This window comes from Saccoglossus kowalevskii, chromosome 20, assembly GCF_978046115.1.
Source record: "Saccoglossus kowalevskii chromosome 20, keSacKowa6.1, whole genome shotgun sequence".
NCBI classification, from domain to species: domain Eukaryota; kingdom Metazoa; phylum Hemichordata; class Enteropneusta; family Harrimaniidae; genus Saccoglossus; species Saccoglossus kowalevskii.
The window spans coordinates 26,598,946-26,620,932 of NC_140660.1; the positions used below are offsets into that span (position 1 = coordinate 26,598,946).

Here is a 21,987-nt window from a genome sequence, read left to right on the forward strand (position 1 = left end):
TTAGCCATTCACCTGTCTGCCTATCATTTTTGCCATCCACCTGTCATTTTAGCCAGCCACCTGTCTACCTATCATTTTAGCCAGCCACCTGTCCACCTGTCATTTTAGCCAGCCACCTGTCTACCTGTCATTTTAGCCAGCCACCTGTTTGCCTGTCATTTTAGCCAACCACCTGTCTACCTGTCATTTTAGCCAGCCACCTGTCTGCCTATCATTTTAGCCATCCACCTGTCTGCCTATCATTTTAGCCAGCCACCTGTCTACCTATCATTTTAGCCAGCCACCTGTCCACCTGTCATTTTAGCCAGCCACCTGTCTACCTGTCATTTTAGCCAGCCACCTGTTTGCCTGTCATTTTAGCCAGCCACCTGACCACCTGTCATTTTAGCCTGCCACCTGTCCACCTGTCATTTTAGCCAGCCACCTGTCTACCTGTCATTTTAGCCAACCACCTGTCTGTCTGTCATTTTAGCCATCCGTCTGTCTGCCTGTCATTTTAGCCAGCCACCTGTTTGCCTGTCATTTTAGCCAGCCACCTGTTTGCCTGTCATTTTAGCCAGCCACCTGTCCACCTGTCCACCTGTCATTTTAGCCAGCCACCTGTCTACCTGTCATTTTAGCCAACCACCTGTCTGTCTGTCATTTTAGCCATCCACCTGTCTGCCTGTCATTTTAGCCAGCCACCTGTCTGCCTGTCATTTTAGCCAGCCACCTGTCTGTCTGTCATTTTAGCCAGCCACCTGTCTGTCTGTCATTTTAGCCAGCCACCTGTCTGCCTGTTATTTTAGCCAGCCAACTGCCTGCTGTCATTATGGCCAGCCACCTGTCTGCCTGTCTGCCTGTCATTTTAGCCAGCCACCTGTCTGCCTGTTATTGATACGAGTGACATCATAGGTTGATATGAGTGACATCACAGGTTCACAGCTCATATTATTCATGAAACAAAGGGGAAATTAATCTCTCATTTCTTTACTTTTAGGGTGAATTTGTGGACGACGGAACAGAAACTCATTTCGAAGTACGTGATCACGCGTGTTATATAAAAGCGGTTAGTAGTGGTAAAAGACGTGATGGGATCGTACACGCACTCTTTGTAGATGGCAACGAAATAGATGAAACAAGGGAAGAATCAGGCTGACCACCCCTATTTACATCATAGTCTAGTCCAAGAATTCTATTTCCAGTTGATTATAATACATATCCTTATACCTGAATGGATGAGATGCATGACCTTTAACCTCCAACATCCTGGCATTTTGTGACTTGCATATTTAAATAGGTTATAACCAAAAGTTGTTAAGGGGTTGACCATTAGAAATTTGGGGGAGAATTGGAATAATTTGCATATGGAAAAATCCTGCCAGGATCAATAAAAGAATAAAAAAACCTAAATCTTTAAGAAAGAATATCCCACATTGTGGAAAAACAAATTGCAGTTTCCTCCCTCTCAGACTTTCTAATGGTTTACCCCTTAGCAATGTGAAATGTGAATTCATCTTCATCTTCATGACTTGCCACATTGTCATGGCAACTGTGCATCTGGTGATGATTAGCAAAACATATGTTGAGAGAGTTGCTAAAACCCTGGTGTGTATGGGGGGGGGGGCTAGCAAGGCCACACCAAAAATTATCTGATTTTTCTTGTGAAAACCTTGGGGCAATGAACAAATTCTTTTAAATAAAATCTAAAAATGTTATCTGGAAGGTATGAACAGGTCTGTTACACAAGATTTTTTTTCATCTAGTCTGAAAACTAAAATTGCCATTTTTGTTAGGTCATATTCCAGCCATGTTACATTTAAATGAACTGTTAATAGCACAACTTGCATGACTCGTGTAGACCAATTTAGGAATAATAGAATGAACACATGTCCAGCTCTGAATATCTCATTTGTTGTTATACAATGATAATGTGATTTCTTAAAGAATTCATTCTTTTTTAAGCTTTATTTAATTATGGTATAATAGCATCAATTTGTGCCAATTCAATCACTTTGGTTATTATAGCTAGTCCACACAACATTCAATTAAAATTAAAATTATGAAATGAAATTATTTATTATCTGTATCTATAAATTATTCTTCACATTGTAAAAGTGTAATTTCTTTCGATAAGATCCATTGTAATGTAGTGGAATAATATGTACAACGGGTTTGCTGTGTGCATGTTACATCAAACCCAAGCTGATTTTTTTTTTTTTTTTTTTTTTGGGAGGGGGTATCATAAATTCAAGAATTTTGTTGAGCCAATTGATTGTCAATCATAGTCTAGTTATTCACTTGTAATTTACAAAATGTTTGTCATCAGAGAACTGCTCACAAGCCCATTGAATGGTTCTCTTCTGTACAGATTTAAAGATGACATGTCCTATCACAAATACCATTTACTTTCAAACTGCTTTACTTTTATTAGGGCTTTTATAGGCGTGTGCATTTGTTTGTTTCAAGTATGCAGTAACTTGTTGACACCCAAAGATAAAATTATGACGTTGTTTGTTGCAGTTATTAAATATACATGCATGTGTTCTGTTTACTAAAACGTTGTCATAGCAATTGCTGATCTGTACGTGCATCACCAGAAAAGTGCGAGTTCTATTTTTTTTTTTCACTTATTTCGCTAGTAGACAGCGCCCTCATTTGAGAAATTAATAAACCTGCAAAATGTTTGCATCGTCAAATAGAAACAAAAATTTGCATCTTAAATAATAAATGTATAAATTTGATGTGGGTTGAGGGCGGGTTTCCTTCCATCCCCCAAAGATAACAAATTAGTATGCATATGCCCATCTTGAAAATAATACTGTAAAATGACTAATTTTCACTGGGTTTAAATTTCACTGATTTACCATTTCAGGCATATTCAGTGGGTTTTAAATTCACGGTTTTGTCATTTAGATAATGTGTTCTATGCCCAATTTTACATAATCACTGGGTCTTAATTTAGCGCATTTTCCACTCCGCGAAATAAGCTAAATTAAAACCCAGTGAATAATTAACCCCTTTGCAGTAATAGTATCTCAGTTTTATTTTTCCTAATTTCACAAGTTACATGTACTTAGTGATACATTCTTTGAGAAAATTTGTTTTTAAAGCTGTCCATTTAGCATCAACATCATTTGGTGCTGTTTATGTTTGTTTTAGGATATTTTATTTGAGAAGATTCGTTTTTAAACCTGTCCATTTAGCATCAACATCATTTGGTATTGCATATTTAAATAAGCATGACTTATTTGGTATTTAATTTTTATGTTTCTTGGATATTCAAATTAGATTAATCTACTTAGTGTTGATTGGTCAATTCTGATTAATTCTGCAATACCATATATGGTAGCATTGAGTGAGATTGTTACTTTGTATATGTTTGTTTCTATACTGATTGCAGTGAATATAGTTTTCTAATTAATTGTGGCTGTGTAAAATATATTATTTTTTAAATAAACACAGGTTGCCATTGATTACATTGTATTTGAGTTCATCTTTTTAGCTCCGCTGTCGACTTTGTCGAGTGGACCTTATCATATGAGTGATTGTCTGTCGGCGTTCGTGTCAATGTTTTACTTTTTCGACTTTGATACTCGGCCTATATGTACCTTGGGTAGACCTCTTAGATTTGTCCATTTCATGATATCTTCAATTCTCTAATTTTGGTGAATATTTTTGTCATTTATGGTAAAAAGTGATATTTTCGACTTCTTGTTAAAAAACCACAAGTCCAATTGCTTTGATATTACATATATAGGTACTACATGTGGACCTCTCTCAGATTTGTTCATTTCGTGGTGATATCTTCAATTATCTAATTTTGATGAATATTTTTGTAATTTTTGGTGAAAAGTGATATTTTTGAATTCTTGTTGAAAACAGCAAGTCCGATTGCTTTGATACTATACATATTCATTTTCTAATGATATCTTCTCTTCTTTAATTGCAATGTGCATTGCTAACAGTGGAGCTATCTCAGCCGACAGGCTGCTTGTTTAATGCAAATTATCTCAGTATGAAAGCACCAATTAGATTCTTGTATACGGTTATCTGTTTATTGCTGCCTGTGGACATAGCTTGTATGGAAAACCTTTTGGAGGAACAGCAACCAATCATCACACTGCTTTCTAAACCAACATTTCATAATTTAGTTTTAGTAAGGCAGACTCTAAAAAATGATTACACACTTACAAATACAAGATTTGTGGTTTTCAAGTACACATGATATATGTTCCTTGATTAGGTAAAAAAAACCAAATTGTTTTGTTGCCCTCAGCGACCGATCGATCGATCGAAAAATATGAAATATTGGGTCGCGTATTAGGCCCAAATATTAAAAACCCACCATTTTAAGCAGTTAAAAAAATTTTTCCTCTAAAGAATAATGATTCCGGACCGTTGTTTGATCCCCAGGGTCCCTGAGGGGATAGTGGTGACTTTGAACCTCGGGTTGATCTGTATTTAAATACAAAAGACTGAAAGAAACACTGATTTTTGTGTTTAATATCTAGCATGCGTTTGATTGATTCCCATATACCTCGGCTATTTACGTTACCCTTAGTTTTCACGAGTTTGAAAACAAAAAAAACAAAAATCTGACCCAATTTTACAACTTGAGGGCCTCCTTACATCAGTGGATACTCGCAATAACATCAGGCCACAAACTAGTAAATAAATCCTGAGTTTATTACAAGTCGTTCTGCTGTGGTGATTGGTGCTGGTTGTGTAACAGATAATTTTGCATACTAATTTTCGTTATACTCCATAATCGCAAAGTATTGTCCCCCACGTGTAAGAATGTCATCTCGGGTGTCTATATATGGCGACCTTGGTGTTACATGTTTAAAAAAAAGACACGATAAAGTATTAATTAGTTACTGAAGAATATTCCAAGGGATAAAGTTGTTATCCAGTGCACATCGTACCCTATCCAGATCAAAACTTCACTTCAAATAGTCACATATACAACATGTACCTTGAAACAGGATTCATTGCACATGGGTGAGGTATAGTTGTGTAATGAAAACTAGGCCAAGTTACAAGTATCATCAGTGATGCATCGTGGGTAATAATAACAACCATACAGCAGTCTGTGCTTTTTAGTATTTAATGAGAATTCAGATCAAAATTTAACAACAAAGGTAAATAACAGAAGCAGGTTGGCAGTGACATTAAGCAATTAAAGTTTACTAAATTATCATCCTTAGCATCTATTTATTACTACTGTATTTTACTCGTCATAGCTTTGCATTGAAACAATAGTCAAGACAGCCTCAGATACAAGACTCACAAAATACAATGTATAATGTGATTCAAGGGTGGATGAAAATAAGGGCATGCAACTTTTTTTCATACAAGGTTGAAATGCAGTGAGATCTCATTGTTTATTATTGTGCCTTTAAATTGAATACATTCTTCTGTATACATATGTTGCCATAGTGACACAATGATAGACTAAGAAGAAATATACTAAAAATCTAACTGATAACATTTTTCTGATCAAGGATTGTGATTCAAGTCCAAATAAAAATAAATTGACAACATGTGCATCATATAGCTCTAGTTTGGAAAGCAGCGTTAATACATTCCACGTTACAGAAGTGATTACAAATGTTATGGTCAGATTTTGTTGACAACTAATGTTTATCTGCAATGTTGACATACTTTAATCAAATTGTTGACTCATTCTATTCCTTGCAACAAAAATGTTGCAGATTGTTGAAGGCAGTAAACTTGAACCACAGCGTGATATATAGATCAGATTTTGTTGACAACCAATGTTTATCTGCAATGTTGACATATTTTAATCAAATTGTTGACTCATTCTATTCCTAGCAACAAAAATGTTGCAGATTGTTGAAGGCAGTCAACTTGAACCATCGCGTGATCTACAGATCAGATTTTGTTGACAACAATTGTTTATCTGTAATGTTGACATACTTTAATCAAATTGTTGACTCATTCTATTCCTAGCAACAAAAATGTTGCAGATTGTTGAAGGCAGTAAACTTGAACCACAGCGTGATATATAGATCAGATTTTGTTGACAACCAATGTTTATCTGTAATGTTGACATACTTTAATCAAATTGTTGACTCATTCTATTCCTTGCAACAAAAATGTTGCAGATTGTTGAAGGCAGTAAACTTGATCAACATGTGTTAACAAAAGTTGTCACTTGTAGATCTGTGTATCATGGTTTTGTTGTATCTTACCGTAAAATACTTTATTTTAGTGGGAACTAATTTTCGCTGAATAAGCTTGTTGGATGTTTTGTGTGGAATTTACTTTCACTGATTTTTGATGAGTTGAATGTAAAATATAGGAACAACAGTATATTTGCTGGATTTTATTTTCACTGAACCAGTCTTTCAGCAAAAATAGCGAAAATTAATTCCCAGCGAAATGAAGTATTCTACAGTAGTTGTTGGATTCACAGGGTTTATTTCATTCAGTTGCATACATTTATCTCCATCCAGTGTTGTATAACATCACATGATGTCATATCTAGTGATGGAATAGTCTGGTATTTGTGAATACTAATGCAATGGAATGGTCGTCACATGCTTCAGTTATAACCTGGTCTTGAGTTGATCCCGATGGTGAAGCAATGTATTGAACACCACTCTGAAAATATAAAAAAAATTCCACTCAGTTAAACGAGTTCTAGACCAGTCTAATTCTGTTTGAAATTTGCCTAAACTAGTCTAGTCCTGTTTAAACCAATATAACCCTGTATAAACTAGAAATTGGTATAATCCTGTCTAAACCAGTCTCACCCTGTATAATAAAATGGAAATGTCTAAACCAGTCTAACCATGTATAAACTGGCAATGACTTTAAACCGGTATAGCCCTGTATAAACTAGCAACCAGTCAAAACCGGTTTAACCCTTATTAACTGGTAACCTGTCTGAACCAGTCTAAAACTGAATAAACTATCAACCTGTTTAAACAAGTCGAACCTTGTATGAACTAGCAACCTGTCTAACCCCATATAAATTAGCAGCCTGTCTAGTGTCTAAACCAGTCTAGCCCTGTATAAACTAACAACCTGTCTAAACCTATATCAACTAGCAAACTGTCTCGGTTTAACCCTGTATAAACTTTCAATCTGTCTAAACCAGTCTAACCCTGTATATACTAGTAACCATTCTAACCCTGTATAAACTTTCAATCTGTCTAAACCAGTCTAACCCTGTATACACTAGCAACCATTCTAACCTTGTATAAACTTTCAATCTGTCTAAACCAGTCTAACCCTGTATACACTAGCAACTGATCTAACCCTGTATAAACTTTCAAACTGTCTAAACCTGTCTAACCCTGTCTAACCTTTCAAACTGTCTAAACCAGTCTAACCCTGTATACACTAGCAACTGATCTAACCCTGTATAAACTTTCAATCTGTCTAAACCAGTCTAACCCTGTATACACTAGCAACTGATCTAACCCTGTATAAACTTTTAATCTGTCTAAACCAGTCTAACCCTGTATAAACTTTCAATCTGTCTAAACCAGTCTAACCCTGTATACACAAGCAACTGATCTAACCCTGTATAAACTTTCAATCTGTCTAAACCAGTCTAACCCTGTATAAACTTTCAATCTGTCTAAACCAGTCTAACCCAGTATATACAAGCAACTGATCTAACCCTGTATAAACTTTCAATCTGTCTAAACCGGTCTAACTCTGTATACACTAGCAACTGATCTAACCCTGTATAAACTTTCAATCTGTCTAAACCGGTCTAACTCTGTACAAACTGGCAAACTGTATAACCAAGTCTAGCTCTGTATAAACTAGCAACCTGTCTAAACCAGTCTAACCCTATATAAACTAGCAACCTGTCTAAGCTGATATGAATTGGTCTAACCCTCGAAAAAAAACACATTTCTGGCACAGTATTGGTAGACATATCAAATACTCGCCTGATACGCTCTGTCAATATTATCACGGAATGGAAAGAATGCATCAGAACTTAGTGCTACACCTTTCAGTTTTGATAACCACTGCTCACGCTCAGACTGCAGAAAGAATAACAAAGCAATAATTGATATATTTGAAAACTGATTTCAAAATACTGTATTCAATACAATGAATTCAGAATATGTAAATAACCACAATGTATTCTGAAGAAGATGAGTGAACTCTCCTAGAGTAAATTGAAGGTAACATGCATGGGAATCAAAGTACATGTAATTTCAAACATTTTCGTTATTTGTATCACCATTCCAACCAATACCAAAAGTCATGGTTCAAACCTTGCTTGGCCAACTTTCCAATTGTTGCAGAAGAACACTCATTTACTTCTAAAATTCCAAACCTTGACAATTGGTCAATCACTAAAGTTCAGAAGTGCTTGACACAGAAAATTAACAAAGAGACAAAGTATAGAGTGACACTCAACCAGGACATTGTGTCACATGACCAAGAGTGGCATAAATGCAGTTAGTACCTGTGTTAACTGTTCAGGTGGTTTCTCTAGCATACTCTCCCATGCAGATGTCTCCATATCCTACAAAAAAATAATTATTAAAATATTCACAGAAATCATAACAAGAAGTTATAATTATGTCACACCTTGTTTTCATGCCCAATTTAATTAGCTAATATTTTACAAATTAGGAGATTTGTTTCTTTTGTTTTATCCTGGAACATTGTATTTTGTCCCATGTTTACAGGGTTTTAGTACAGAGTTTACTAGGTCACTCGATACGTATGCGAGGTTTGGATGATTGCGTATTTTATTTCATAATCACATAGTTGTACCCAACGCGTCATCACGATAAACCGCGGGAATTCAAATTGTTGAGACTTTGTACTGCGCGCACGCAGTTGGATGCCACGAGACCGCCATTGGTAGAAACTTTCTTACCCGGGCGTTCAAGAAACATTTCAATTTCTGCCTGAATTAACTATCAAATCAGTGCAAGACCGTATTGCAGGAAGCGCTGAACACCAGAGCGACTGCAATAAACCTGATTGAACAGCTGAAGCACACCCGGAGATGAGAGTCGCTGATGAACTTTCTACCCCCTTCCATGGAAATTGTCGCCCAGCTTCAAGTTTCACCGACATTTGCCGAGACGAACTGCTAACCATCGTGTGTTCCCGCTCCATGTAGTTTGAATTCAACGATAACTGTAAACAATTGCAACCGACGAGCGTGGGTTATTTAGTATATTATATCATATGATTTTCCCCCTGTGTTACACTATCACATTGGATGAGTTTAGCATGAGTATGGATTTATAACGTTGCATCAGGAATTGTATTGCAATTTAGTTGTTGGCTATTTTTGAATTCCACAAAACGGACAATTCCCCGCGCCGTTATAATTGGAGTATTTGCGTTCGATTGACCAAGTATACCGATATATAGTCATCCTTTCAGTGATATGTTTTACTCAGATTTATTCAGTATTTTGCTTTTATACGATTTAGGTACATGAATACTGTTGAACTGTGTTGTATTTTTATGCAGTAGATCATTTAGTCCTGTAGAGGTCAGTGACACTGAGTGACCTTGGATACGGTAACTAAGGAAACTAGGTGAAGTCAGTTTTACCGTGTGTCCACGTTATTATGAGTTGTTAGTGACGGAACTAGTCCTGAACTATTTCATTTTATGTTCTCCATTGTTCCTATATTATTCAGTGGATATATACTCCATTTGACTGTTGCTATAGAGACGAATAGCATTGAATATCTGAGACATATCAGCTGCTATAGGAATTATTATGACATTGTGTGATTTACTATGTGCTCATTGATGACAGTGTCAAATAACGAATAAACGACACGTCCTGACTTCTCGGGGCTTTTGGTCAATGTATTTGATGTGTCCTTGCATGTTATATTTTTATAATTATTATCATTAGGATTACAGCGCCCTCTATGGTCGCAACTGTTCTCAAGTCCAGACAACAGAATTATACCGAATCAAGGAAGTACGACGATAAAGCTTATTGTTTATTTAAATCTTATTTGTTTGCACAGTCTGGAGTGTAACAATTATATTTATGTTAATTTCTAAATTACATTACAGTGTGGTTTATATTTGATCAAGTCAATTTAAAGTACATGGGTCTGACAATAATGCACAATAATAGCCAGCCAGCCAGCCACACAGGAGCACTCAATAGAATCCAGTCTCACCTGTCCAACTGTTCCATTTACATAATTGTCAATTGCATTAGATTTCTCAGCTCTCTTTACTCCTTTCTTAAAATGCATTCCAAGTACTTTGGGATGTTGACGTAACCACCTAGCAACAGAATATAGAAAAACTTTCTTCAAGTCAATGCATTCCAAGTATTTTGGCATGTTGATGTAACCACCTAGCAACAGAATATAGAAAAAAATTATCAAAGCTTTCTTCAAGTCAATGCATTCCAAGTACTTTGGGATGTTGACGTAACCACCTAGCAACAGAATATAGAAGAAATTATCAAAGCTTTGTTCAAGTCAATGCATTCCAAGTATTTTGGGATGTTGACATAACCACCTAGCAACAGAATATAGAAGAAATTATCAAAGCTTTGTTCAAGTCAATGCATTCCAAGTATTTTGGGATGTTGACGTAACCACCTAGCAACAGAATATAGAAAGTTTTTTTACAGTAGGTAGTTGATAATTAAAGTTAACTTACCAGTTATTAGCTTTATCACCAGCTAGTCTAGTACAATGGATACGTGACTGTTGTCCAGCACCCATACCAATAACTTGACCATCTCTAGCATAACAAACTGAGTTTGACTGTGTATACTTCAATGCAATGCTAGCAACTATCAGATCACGTACAGCTGCCTCAGGAAGCTTGAAAAAATATGATAAAAATGAATTACAGCAATTGTATCAACTAACACATAGCAGGACAGACTCAAAATTGATTCCAATAGACTATTTTTCTCTGAGGTTACCTGTTATGTGTGAAATCAACCATAAACACAGGACAAACAAGCAGCCTCTTGGCTGAGAGAGCTCCGCTGTTAGCAATGCACATTTCAATTAAAGAACTGAAGACATGAAAATGAGCAAATCTGAGAGAGGTTCATCAAAGGTATGTACACATTGTAGTATCAAAGAAATCTGACTTGTGGGTTTTAACAAGACGAAAATATCACTTTTTACCAAAAATGACAAAAATATTCATCAAAATTGGAGAATTAAAGATATCATCACAAAATGAACAAATCTAAGAGGGGCCTGCCCAAGGTACAGATACACCAAGTATCTAAGCAATAAGAAGTGTAGTTTTCAAGAAGAAGTCAAATAAGTAAAAAGTTGACACAGACGACGACGGACAATCACGCATATGATGAGCTCCGCTAACAAAGGTCAAGCGATGTCAACACTTCATGTGAGAACACGGCAGACATTCAATAATCATACTGTTTTGTTTAGATTTCACAATATTTTCATCAGTACATCCTCTTATCTGATATGACAAGTCATTGATGCAGAAGGATTTTTTCTGATGACGTGCTAACATGTCACTGAATCAAAAAACAAATTTGGTAAAATGAAATTTACATTTTATGAACAAAATAAGTGTAAAAATCATAGCAAAGCAGGGAACACATAACATTTTAGTTTTTGCCTTCAGAAGTCACTAACAGCCATTCATTTTTTCACAGTACTTTGTTACCATGCAGTCAACAAGCTGACCCAACTGAATTTATTCTTTTTTAATTTAAGATTTCTACAAAATCAGTTTTGTTAGAAGGTACACATCTATACTTACATCTTTGTTCTTGCTCACAATATTTGTGAACATATTTTTATCAATAATAGCATCATTTCTTTTCTGTTCCATTTGTAATCCAAACAATGTTCTAGTTTCCATGGTTACTGGGTTGTAATCAGGATCCATCTATAATTACACAAAATCAAATCTGCACATAACCAACCTACCTAAAGTATGTATCACTGGATAGCTATAGCCGTTACCGGTAAAACCATTCGTTAAACATAAGGTCTATGGTTAAAAACCAAGTTCACGCCGTGACTAGGTAGCGGCAACATCGTCACCGCCGAGTGGAACAAAAGCAGCAACCGGGCAGCTATGCACTTGCATGATCGGTAAACGACCAGCGCAGCCGACGTACCATCACATTGCTGATCACCAAGAAGTCCACACGAATGCTTGCTTGAACATGTAAATGTTTATATTTAAATGTCATTATTTAAAGTTGAATTTTCTTTAAATCACGATTTAAAAACCCCGGTAAAACGGCCATGCTTTCAACTCGCATCATAAGTGGAGGAAATAAATTTACTTGTGTTCTTTTGGAACAAATATTCTGATTGGTTGTTTTTCGCGTCAATGCGTGGCTTTGGCCAGTCAAAAGCATCGTTACATAGTATCAGGGTGCACACAGTAAAATGAACTGTTTCCGGGTCATAGCTGTTTTCAACGAAGCAGACATCATCAAACTTTCGATTCGAATGAAAATTATTCTTTTAAGTATGTATTTTGTTTTTTATACCTAATTCTATTATTTTTGATAGTAACTGTTAACTGCAGATTGAAAATCTTCTATTGTGTACATTTTATTTCGTTTGATCACCTTGGTTTTTGGTGCCATTCATGCAAGTTTTTTAATGAACCAATTACGAACGTTTGTGCGACATACATTTTATTTTGCTTCGTCCAAATAAATATAAATCATAAATATAAATTTTTGCTAAAAATTAAATAAAGCATTATGTATCTATTTGGGAAAATAAAATAACAAACTTGTTACGTCTTTTTCTGGACGCGATCATTACTTGTAAACAACTGATGTCGCCGCTTGAGGAATCGTGCAGCTAAAATCAGCTGATTGTACGTGCTGACGTTTACTTAATAATAGCTCTTCAAAATTCCTATTCATTTTGTAATAATAAATATATATTATGCATATGTAATAATATGTAGATTAATAGATTTTTTGGTTTCCATTTTTCAACATCCTTGCCAATAATGCACGTTACAAATGTGCCACGCCCACTTCACATAGGTGCGCCCTGTTTAATTTTCAAACCGTGGAGAACCCTGACCTAAAGTATGTAATACTGGATAGCTATAGCCAACCTACCTTGAGTACACAATAGTTACCACCTTTCTTCTTTGATAGTATTTGTAATGCTTCATCATCATATCCAGGTGCAATGACGCCATCAGATACCTGTACACAAATATAATGAAACCGTAGTAGTATTGCCAATATTGTGTGCACATAATATGTAATGACAGACTTGCTCCTTGAACACACCAATCATCTTGCCCGATACATGGGTGAGTAACCAATCATATCACCCGATACATATCTAAGTAACCAATCACCTTACCTCTCTGGATATAATCTTGGCAGTAGGGACATCACATTGGTCAGACAATGCAACAAAATCACCAAATGATGACATACGATCAGCTCCTAAAAATAGATTTTTTTTAAAATAAATAAATATAAATGGGTATCTATAATTTCTGAGTTATAACGTCATCAGCTGGTTCCTTTAAAATTGGAGGTTGATTCCTAGCTGCCACAATTCATAGAAAACTACAATTCATTTCTGTAGTTGACCTGTGGTGGAACTATTTCTTAAACCATCTCCACATAAATGCACATGATTTTGTCAAGCTGATTTCAGATATCACCAGTAGAGTTGTAATGGTCAGTATAAATAAAGAATTGTATGTTTATCTCTAGCCCTAGCATATGCAGAAGCTAATGGTGTTAGTTGTGGTAACATGTCATCTACCATACATAGTTTGGCCTGGTCTTCATTTAGATCAACACCCACGGCAGCACCTATCAAAAGTACAGCAAAGATATGATGAATTACAATCATGTAGTATTGAAGCAATGGCTTTAATTCTTTTATTGCATGAGGCACCAAGTGATGCGACACCAAGTGATTCAATATCGAATGATGTGACACCAAGTGATGCTGCAAACGTGATAAGTCACCATGCAATGTAGCACCATATGATGCGACACCAGTTAACGCGACCACCAGTTGACGCGACACCAGTTGACACGATACCAAGTGATGCGACACCAAGTTGATGCGACACCAAGTTGATGCGACACCAGTTGATGCGACACCAGTTGATGCGACACCAGTTGATGCGACACCAGTTGATGAGACACCAGTTGATGCGACACCAGTTGATGAGACACCAAGTTATGCGACACCAGTTGATGCGACACCAGTTGATGCGACACCAGTTGATGAGACACCAAGTTATGCGACACCAGTTGATGCGACACCAGTTGATGCGACACCAGTTGATGCGACACCAGTTGATGCGACACCAGTTGATGCGACACCAAGTTATGCGACACCAGTTGATGCGACACCAGTTGATGCGACACCAGTTGATGCGACACCAGTTGATGCGACACCAGTTGATGCGACACCAGTTGATGCGACACCAGTTGATTGGACACCAGTTGATGCGACACCAGTTGATTGGACACCAGTTGATGTGACACCAGTTGATTGGACACCAGTTGATGCGACACCAGTTGATGCGACACCAGTTGATGCGACACCAGTTGATGTGACACCAGTTGATGCGACACCAGTTGATGTGACACCAGTTGATGAGACACCAGTTGGTTGGACACCAGTTGATGTGACACCAGTTGATGTGACACCAGTTGATGTGACACCAGTTGATGCGACACCAGTTGATGCGACACCAGTTGATGCGACACCAGTTGATGTGACACCAGTTGATGTGACACCAGTTGATGCGACACCAGTTGATGAGACACCAGTTGATGCGACACCAGTTGATGCGACACCAGTTGATGTGACACCAGTTGATGAGACACCAGTTGATGCGACACCAGTTGATGCGACACCAGTTGATGTGACACCAGTTGATTGGACACCAGTTGATGCGACACCAGTTGATTGGACACCAGTTGATGCAACACCAGTTGATGCGACACCAAGTGATCCAATATCAATGATGTGGCACTGAATGATGCTGCAAACGTGATAAGTCACCATGCAATGTAGCACCATATGATGCGACACCAGTTAACGCGACCACCAGTTGACGCGACACCAGTTGACACGATACCAAGTGATGCGACACCAAGTTGATGCGACACCAAGTTGATGCGACACCAGTTGATGCGACACCAGTTGATGCGACACCAGTTGATGCGACACCAGTTGATGAGACACCAGTTGATGCGACACCAGTTGATGAGACACCAAGTTATGCGACACCAGTTGATGCGACACCAGTTGATGCGACACCAGTTGATGAGACACCAAGTTATGCGACACCAGTTGATGCGACACCAGTTGATGCGACACCAGTTGATGCGACACCAGTTGATGCGACACCAGTTGATGCGACACCAAGTTATGCGACACCAGTTGATGCGACACCAGTTGATGCGACACCAGTTGATGCGACACCAGTTGATGCGACACCAGTTGATGCGACACCAGTTGATGCGACACCAGTTGATTGGACACCAGTTGATGCGACACCAGTTGATTGGACACCAGTTGATGTGACACCAGTTGATTGGACACCAGTTGATGCGACACCAGTTGATGCGACACCAGTTGATGCGACACCAGTTGATGTGACACCAGTTGATGCGACACCAGTTGATGTGACACCAGTTGATGAGACACCAGTTGGTTGGACACCAGTTGATGTGACACCAGTTGATGTGACACCAGTTGATGTGACACCAGTTGATGCGACACCAGTTGATGCGACACCAGTTGATGCGACACCAGTTGATGTGACACCAGTTGATGTGACACCAGTTGATGCGACACCAGTTGATGAGACACCAGTTGATGCGACACCAGTTGATGCGACACCAGTTGATGTGACACCAGTTGATGAGACACCAGTTGATGCGACACCAGTTGATGCGACACCAGTTGATGTGACACCAGTTGATTGGACACCAGTTGATGCGACACCAGTTGATTGGACACCAGTTGATGCAACACCAGTTGATGCGACACCAAGTGATCCAATATCAATGATGTGGCACTGAATGATGCTGCAAACGTGATAAGTCACCATGCAATGTAGCACCATATGATGCGACACCAGTTAACGCGACCACCAGTTGACGCGACACCAGTTGACACGATACCAAGTGATGCGACACCAAGTTGATGCGACACCAAGTTGATGCGACACCAGTTGATGCGACACCAGTTGATGCGACACCAGTTGATGCGACACCAGTTGATGAGACACCAGTTGATGCGACACCAGTTGATGAGACACCAAGTTATGCGACACCAGTTGATGCGACACCAGTTGATGCGACACCAGTTGATGAGACACCAAGTTATGCGACACCAGTTGATGCGACACCAGTTGATGCGACACCAGTTGATGCGACACCAGTTGATGCGACACCAGTTGATGCGACACCAAGTTATGCGACACCAGTTGATGCGACACCAGTTGATGCGACACCAGTTGATGCGACACCAGTTGATGCGACACCAGTTGATGCGACACCAGTTGATGCGACACCAGTTGATTGGACACCAGTTGATGCGACACCAGTTGATTGGACACCAGTTGATGTGACACCAGTTGATTGGACACCAGTTGATGCGACACCAGTTGATGCGACACCAGTTGATGCGACACCAGTTGATGCGACACCAGTTGATGTGACACCAGTTGATGCGACACCAGTTGATGCGACACCAGTTGATGTGACACCAGTTGATGTGACACCAGTTGATGCGACACCAGTTGATGCGACACAAGTTGATGAGACACCAGTTGATGCGACACCAGTTGATGCGACACCAGTTGATGTGACACCAGTTGATGAGACACCAGTTGGTTGGACACCAGTTGATGTGACACCAGTTGATGTGACACCAGTTGATGTGACACCAGTTGATGCGACACCAGTTGATGCGACACCAGTTGATGCGACACCAGTTGATGTGACACCAGTTGATGTGACACCAGTTGATGCGACACCAGTTGATGCGACACAAGTTGATGAGACACCAGTTGATGCGACACCAGTTGATGCGACACCAGTTGATGTGACACCAGTTGATGAGACACCAGTTGATGCGACACAAGTTGATGAGACACCAGTTGATGCGACACCAGTTGATGCGACACCAGTTGATGTGACACCAGTTGATGAGACACCAGTTGATGCGACACCAGTTGATGCGACACCAGTTGATGCGACACCAGTTGATTGGACACCAGTTGATGTGACACCAGTTGATTGGACACCAGTTGATGCGACACCAGTTGATGCGACACCAGTTGATGCGACACCAGTTGATGCGACACCAGTTGATGCGACACCAGTTGATGTGACACCAGTTGATGTGACACCAGTTGATGCGACACCAGTTGATGCGACACAAGTTGATGAGACACCAGTTGATGCGACACCAGTTGATGCGACACCAGTTGATGTGACACCAGTTGATGAGACACCAGTTGATGCGACACCAGTTGATGTGACACCAGTTGATGAGACACCAGTTGGTTGGACACCAGTTGATGTGACACCAGTTGATGTGACACCAGTTGATGTGACACCAGTTGATGCGACACCAGTTGATGCGACACCAGTTGATGTGACACCAGTTGATGTGACACCAGTTGATGCGACACCAGTTGATGCGACACAAGTTGATTGGACACCAGTTGATGCGACACCAGTTGATGCGACACAAGTTGATGAGACACCAGTTGATACGACACCAGTTGATGCGACACCAGTTGATGCGACACCAGTTGATGCGACACCAGTTGATTGGACACCAGTTGATGTGACACCAGTTGATTGGACACCAGTTGATGCGACACCAGTTGATGCGACACCAGTTGATGCGACACCAGTTGATGCGACACCAGTTGATGTGACACCAGTTGATGCGACACCAGTTGATGCGACACCAGTTGATGCGACACCAGTTGATGTGACACCAGTTGATTGGACACCAGTTGATGCGACACCAGTTGATTGGACACCAGTTGATGCAACACCAGTTGATGCGACACCAAGTGATCCAATATCAATGATGTGGCACTGAATGATGCAGAGCCAGTAGGTTGAGGGCGGTCTTCAATTCAAGTACTCACCTGCTGGGCTGACATGTTTAAAAGATGCAGCAGCTGGTAGCTTCAGGGCAGTCTTCAGCTCTCGTACTAACTGCCATGAATTGAAAGCGTCACACAGATTAATAAATCCAGGAGAACCATTGAGGACTTTGACCGGTAGTTGTGGTAGTGTAGTGTATAACTGTGCTGGCTTTTGATGAGGATTCATTCCATATCGTAGCGGTAACTGAGACACACCCTGACTGTATTCTTTTCGAAAATAATTTGAAATAGCGCCATCATACTCTGCTGTGTGGTTGAGTGCCTAGAAATGAATGATAGAATGCAGTAAAAGAATAAATGCACTTCCAATAAAAATTAAAATGGCATTACTTAGTTAAAGTTTTGTAACATCTCAGTTTGTAGTCATTGGTCTATGTAACAGTCAAAGTCATCATCTTTGTTCATCTGAGACCCATATTTAGTGCATGCGTAGCACAGCGACCAGCTTCCTTTAAGATTATTTCATGTGACATTCCATCACAGTTTACATCAAAAACTACAACATATCAGACGATGGAACTCTGGTCACTGAAATTATTGTGATTGGAACAATCTACGGTATCTGTCAGTGAACACAACCACTTTATTGCCATCATACATACATATCCCATAATATTATTGACTGAGTTGATACCAACCTTGACAGCAAGCATTTTCCTTGTATCTGCTGTTGTGTCATGAGTTTCTGAACTTGACATTTCATCTGCAATTCTAGAAAAAATGTTTAATCAGAATAAATAAACTTATTAATACAAGTCATGTTTTATAATGCAGTACTTATCCACACTGACTACTGTAAAGGCATTAATTATAGCCCAGGTTTAATTTTCACAAATAAATCAATTTTTTTTATTACAATTACAATACAATACAATTTTATTTCACCAGATAAATTACATTACAAAGTACAAAACGAAGATAGAGATATACATAACTATCTGGCGAGGACAAGAGAGGAAGTTCTAGTAGAACTAATCTAGTCTCTAGCCCTTGCATATTCACTGATAGCAGAAAAAACTGATAAGGACAGTGAAATCATAAATCATATTAATATATTGTTTAAGAGTACATAATACATAAGGAGAAAAATAAATAAATTTTAAATAAATTATTAATACAAGTCATGTTTTATAGGTCTAAGGTCGTATGGCACATCAGTAAAAATTCCTCCTGGTATTTGGCATAATGTAAAATACCTTATTTTTGTAGAAATAGATTTTGGCTATTTTGTTAATTTATTTTCACTGTTCTATGATGTAATGAATGTAAAATATCGAAAAAAAATGTTCTTGCTGGATTTTATTTTCATTGATTCATCCTCCTTTTAGCAACAATAGCGAAAATTAATTTTGTTCTTTTTTCTTTATTCTTAGCTTTTTGATTCTTTACAAATGCCTATGTATGTATTTCACTATGCAAGTGGATTCAACAATATCGCCCTCTATGTTGCTTGGTAACTATGCTATTTATAGACTATGCAAATATAGCTGTTCTGTACATGGCCGCCATTTTTTTAATTGTTGTTGAAATGTTGTCTGCTGGTACTTTTCTTTCAAATAAACAGCAGCCTGTCTTTTTATTCATGTAATTTTTGCTATTTTATTTTTGCATCTATTTATTTTATAGTGTGTATTATTACCTGTTGTAGTCATTTGGATCACATACTACTGTCACTCTGCTATGATTCTTGGCTGCAGCTCTGAGTAATGCAACTCCACCTACAATAAACATTACAAATATTACAGAAAGACGATACAGGTGACCTTTACCCACCCATTTCAAGTACACCCGCCCATTTCAAGTACACCCGCCCATTTCAAGTACACCCGCCCATTTCAAGTACACCCGCCCATTTCAAGCACACCCGCCCATTTCAAGCACACCCGCCCATTTCAAGCACACCCGCCCATTCCAAGTACACCCGCCCATCCCAAGTACACCCGCCCATCCCAAGTACACCCGCCCATCCCAAGTACACCCGCCCATCCCAAGTACACCCGCCCATCCCAAGTACACCCGCCCATCCCAAGTACACCCGCCCATCCCAAGTACACCCGCCCATCCCAAGTACACCCGCCCATCCCAAGTACACCCGCCCATTTCAAGTACACCCGCCCATTTCAAGTACACCCGCCCATTTCAAGCACACCCGCCCATTTCAAGCACACCCGCCCATTTCAAGTACACCCGCCCATTTCAAGTACACCCGCCCATTTCAAGTACACCCGCCCATCCCAAGTACACCCGCCCATCCCAAGTACACCCGCCCATCCCAAGTACACCCGCCCATCCCAAGTACACCCGCCCATCCCAAGTACACCCGCCCATCCCAAGTACACCCGCCCATCCCAAGTACACCCGCCCATCCCAAGTACACCCGCCCATCCCAAGTACACCCGCCCATCCCAAGTACACCCGCCCATCCCAAGTACACCCGCCCATTTCAAGTACACCCACCCATTTCATGTACACCCGTCCATTTCATGTACACCCGTCCATTTCATGTACACCCGTCCATTTCATGTACACCCGTCCATTTCATGTACACCCGTCCATTTCATGTACACCCACCCATTTCATGTACACCCGCCCATTTCAAGTACACCTACCCATTTCAAGTATACCCAACCATTTCAAGTACACTCGCCCATTTCAAGTATATCCACCCATTTCAATTACACCCACCCATCTTCACCCATGTGTACATGTACCTACCCAAGTAAGGTATGCCTAGCATACCCATCTATGCCTAGTATACCCATCTATTGCCACCATGACATGTATATTCCCATATATTGCCTAGTGAACATGTACCTACCCAAGTAAGGTATGCCTAGTATACCCATCTATGCCTAGTATACCCATCTATTTCCCCCATGACATGTATATTCCCAAATATTGCCTAGTGTACATGTACCTACCCAAGTAAAGTATGCCTAGTATACCCATCTATGCCTAGTATACCCATCTATTGCCACCATGACATGTATATTCCCATATATTGCCTAGTGTACATGTACCTACCCAAGTAAGGTATGCCTAGTATACCCATCTATGCCTAGTATACCCACCTATTGCCACCATGACATGTATATTCCCAAATATTGCCTGGTGTACATGTACCTACCCAGGTAAGGTATGCCTAGTATACCCATCTATGCCAAGTATACCCACCTATTGCCACCATGACATGTATATTCCCAAATATTGCCTAGTGTTCATGAACCTACCCAAGTAAGGTATGCCTAGTATACCCACCTATTGCCACCATGACATGTATATTCCCATATATTGCCTAGTGTACATGTACCTACCCAGGTAAGGTATGCCTAGTATACCCATCTATGCCTAGTATACCCACCTATTGCCACCATGGCATGTATATTCCCAAATATTGCCTAGTGTACATGTACCTACCCAGGTAAGGTATGCCTAGAATACCCATCTATGCCTAGTATACCCATCTATTGCCACCATGACATGTATATTCCCAAATATTGCATAGTGTACATGTACCTACCCAAGTAAGGTATGCCTAGTATACCCATCTATGCTTAGTATACCTACCTATTGCCACCATGACATGTATATTACCATATATTGCCTAGTGTACATGTACCTACCCAAGTAAGGTATGCCTAGTATACCCATCTATGCCAAGTATACCCACCTATTGCCACCATGACATGTATATTCCCATATATTGCTTAGTGTACATGTACCTATCCAGGTAAGGTATGCCTAGTATACCCATCTATGCCAAGTATACCCACCTATTGCCACCATGACATGTATATTCCCATATATTGCTTAGTGTACATGTACCTACCCAGGTAAGATATGCCTAGCATACCCATC

General features: G+C 39.4%; 2 protein-coding genes across 3 annotated transcripts in view; one reads left to right on the plus strand and one right to left on the minus strand.

The window, feature by feature from the left end:
• The window catches only part of LOC100367342 (fas apoptotic inhibitory molecule 1-like), a 46,995-nt gene extending 43,540 nt beyond the window's left edge, over nucleotides 1–3,455 (plus strand). For both annotated transcript variants that reach the window (XM_085494282.1, XM_085494283.1), the window contains exon 5: nucleotides 980–3,455. In XM_085494282.1, the coding sequence (XP_085350408.1) occupies nucleotides 980–1,138 (159 nt within the window). In that variant the 3' untranslated portion in view covers nucleotides 1,139–3,455. The remainder of the gene's footprint in view (nucleotides 1–979) is intronic.
• Nucleotides 3,456–5,073: 1,618 nt separating this feature from the next.
• The window catches only part of LOC102808614 (bifunctional purine biosynthesis protein ATIC-like), a 32,287-nt gene continuing 15,373 nt past the window's right edge, over nucleotides 5,074–21,987 (minus strand). The window contains exons 6-17 of the mRNA XM_085494469.1: nucleotides 19,769–19,847; nucleotides 18,768–18,840; nucleotides 18,109–18,391; nucleotides 13,678–13,783; nucleotides 13,320–13,407; nucleotides 13,067–13,156; nucleotides 11,731–11,859; nucleotides 10,636–10,802; nucleotides 10,143–10,251; nucleotides 8,441–8,500; nucleotides 7,914–8,009; nucleotides 5,074–6,609 (exon numbers count right to left, since the gene is read on the minus strand). Of these exons, the coding sequence (XP_085350595.1) occupies nucleotides 6,490–6,609; nucleotides 7,914–8,009; nucleotides 8,441–8,500; nucleotides 10,143–10,251; nucleotides 10,636–10,802; nucleotides 11,731–11,859; nucleotides 13,067–13,156; nucleotides 13,320–13,407; nucleotides 13,678–13,783; nucleotides 18,109–18,391; nucleotides 18,768–18,840; nucleotides 19,769–19,847 (1,400 nt within the window). The 3' untranslated portion in view covers nucleotides 5,074–6,489. The remainder of the gene's footprint in view (nucleotides 6,610–7,913; nucleotides 8,010–8,440; nucleotides 8,501–10,142; nucleotides 10,252–10,635; nucleotides 10,803–11,730; nucleotides 11,860–13,066; nucleotides 13,157–13,319; nucleotides 13,408–13,677; nucleotides 13,784–18,108; nucleotides 18,392–18,767; nucleotides 18,841–19,768; nucleotides 19,848–21,987) is intronic.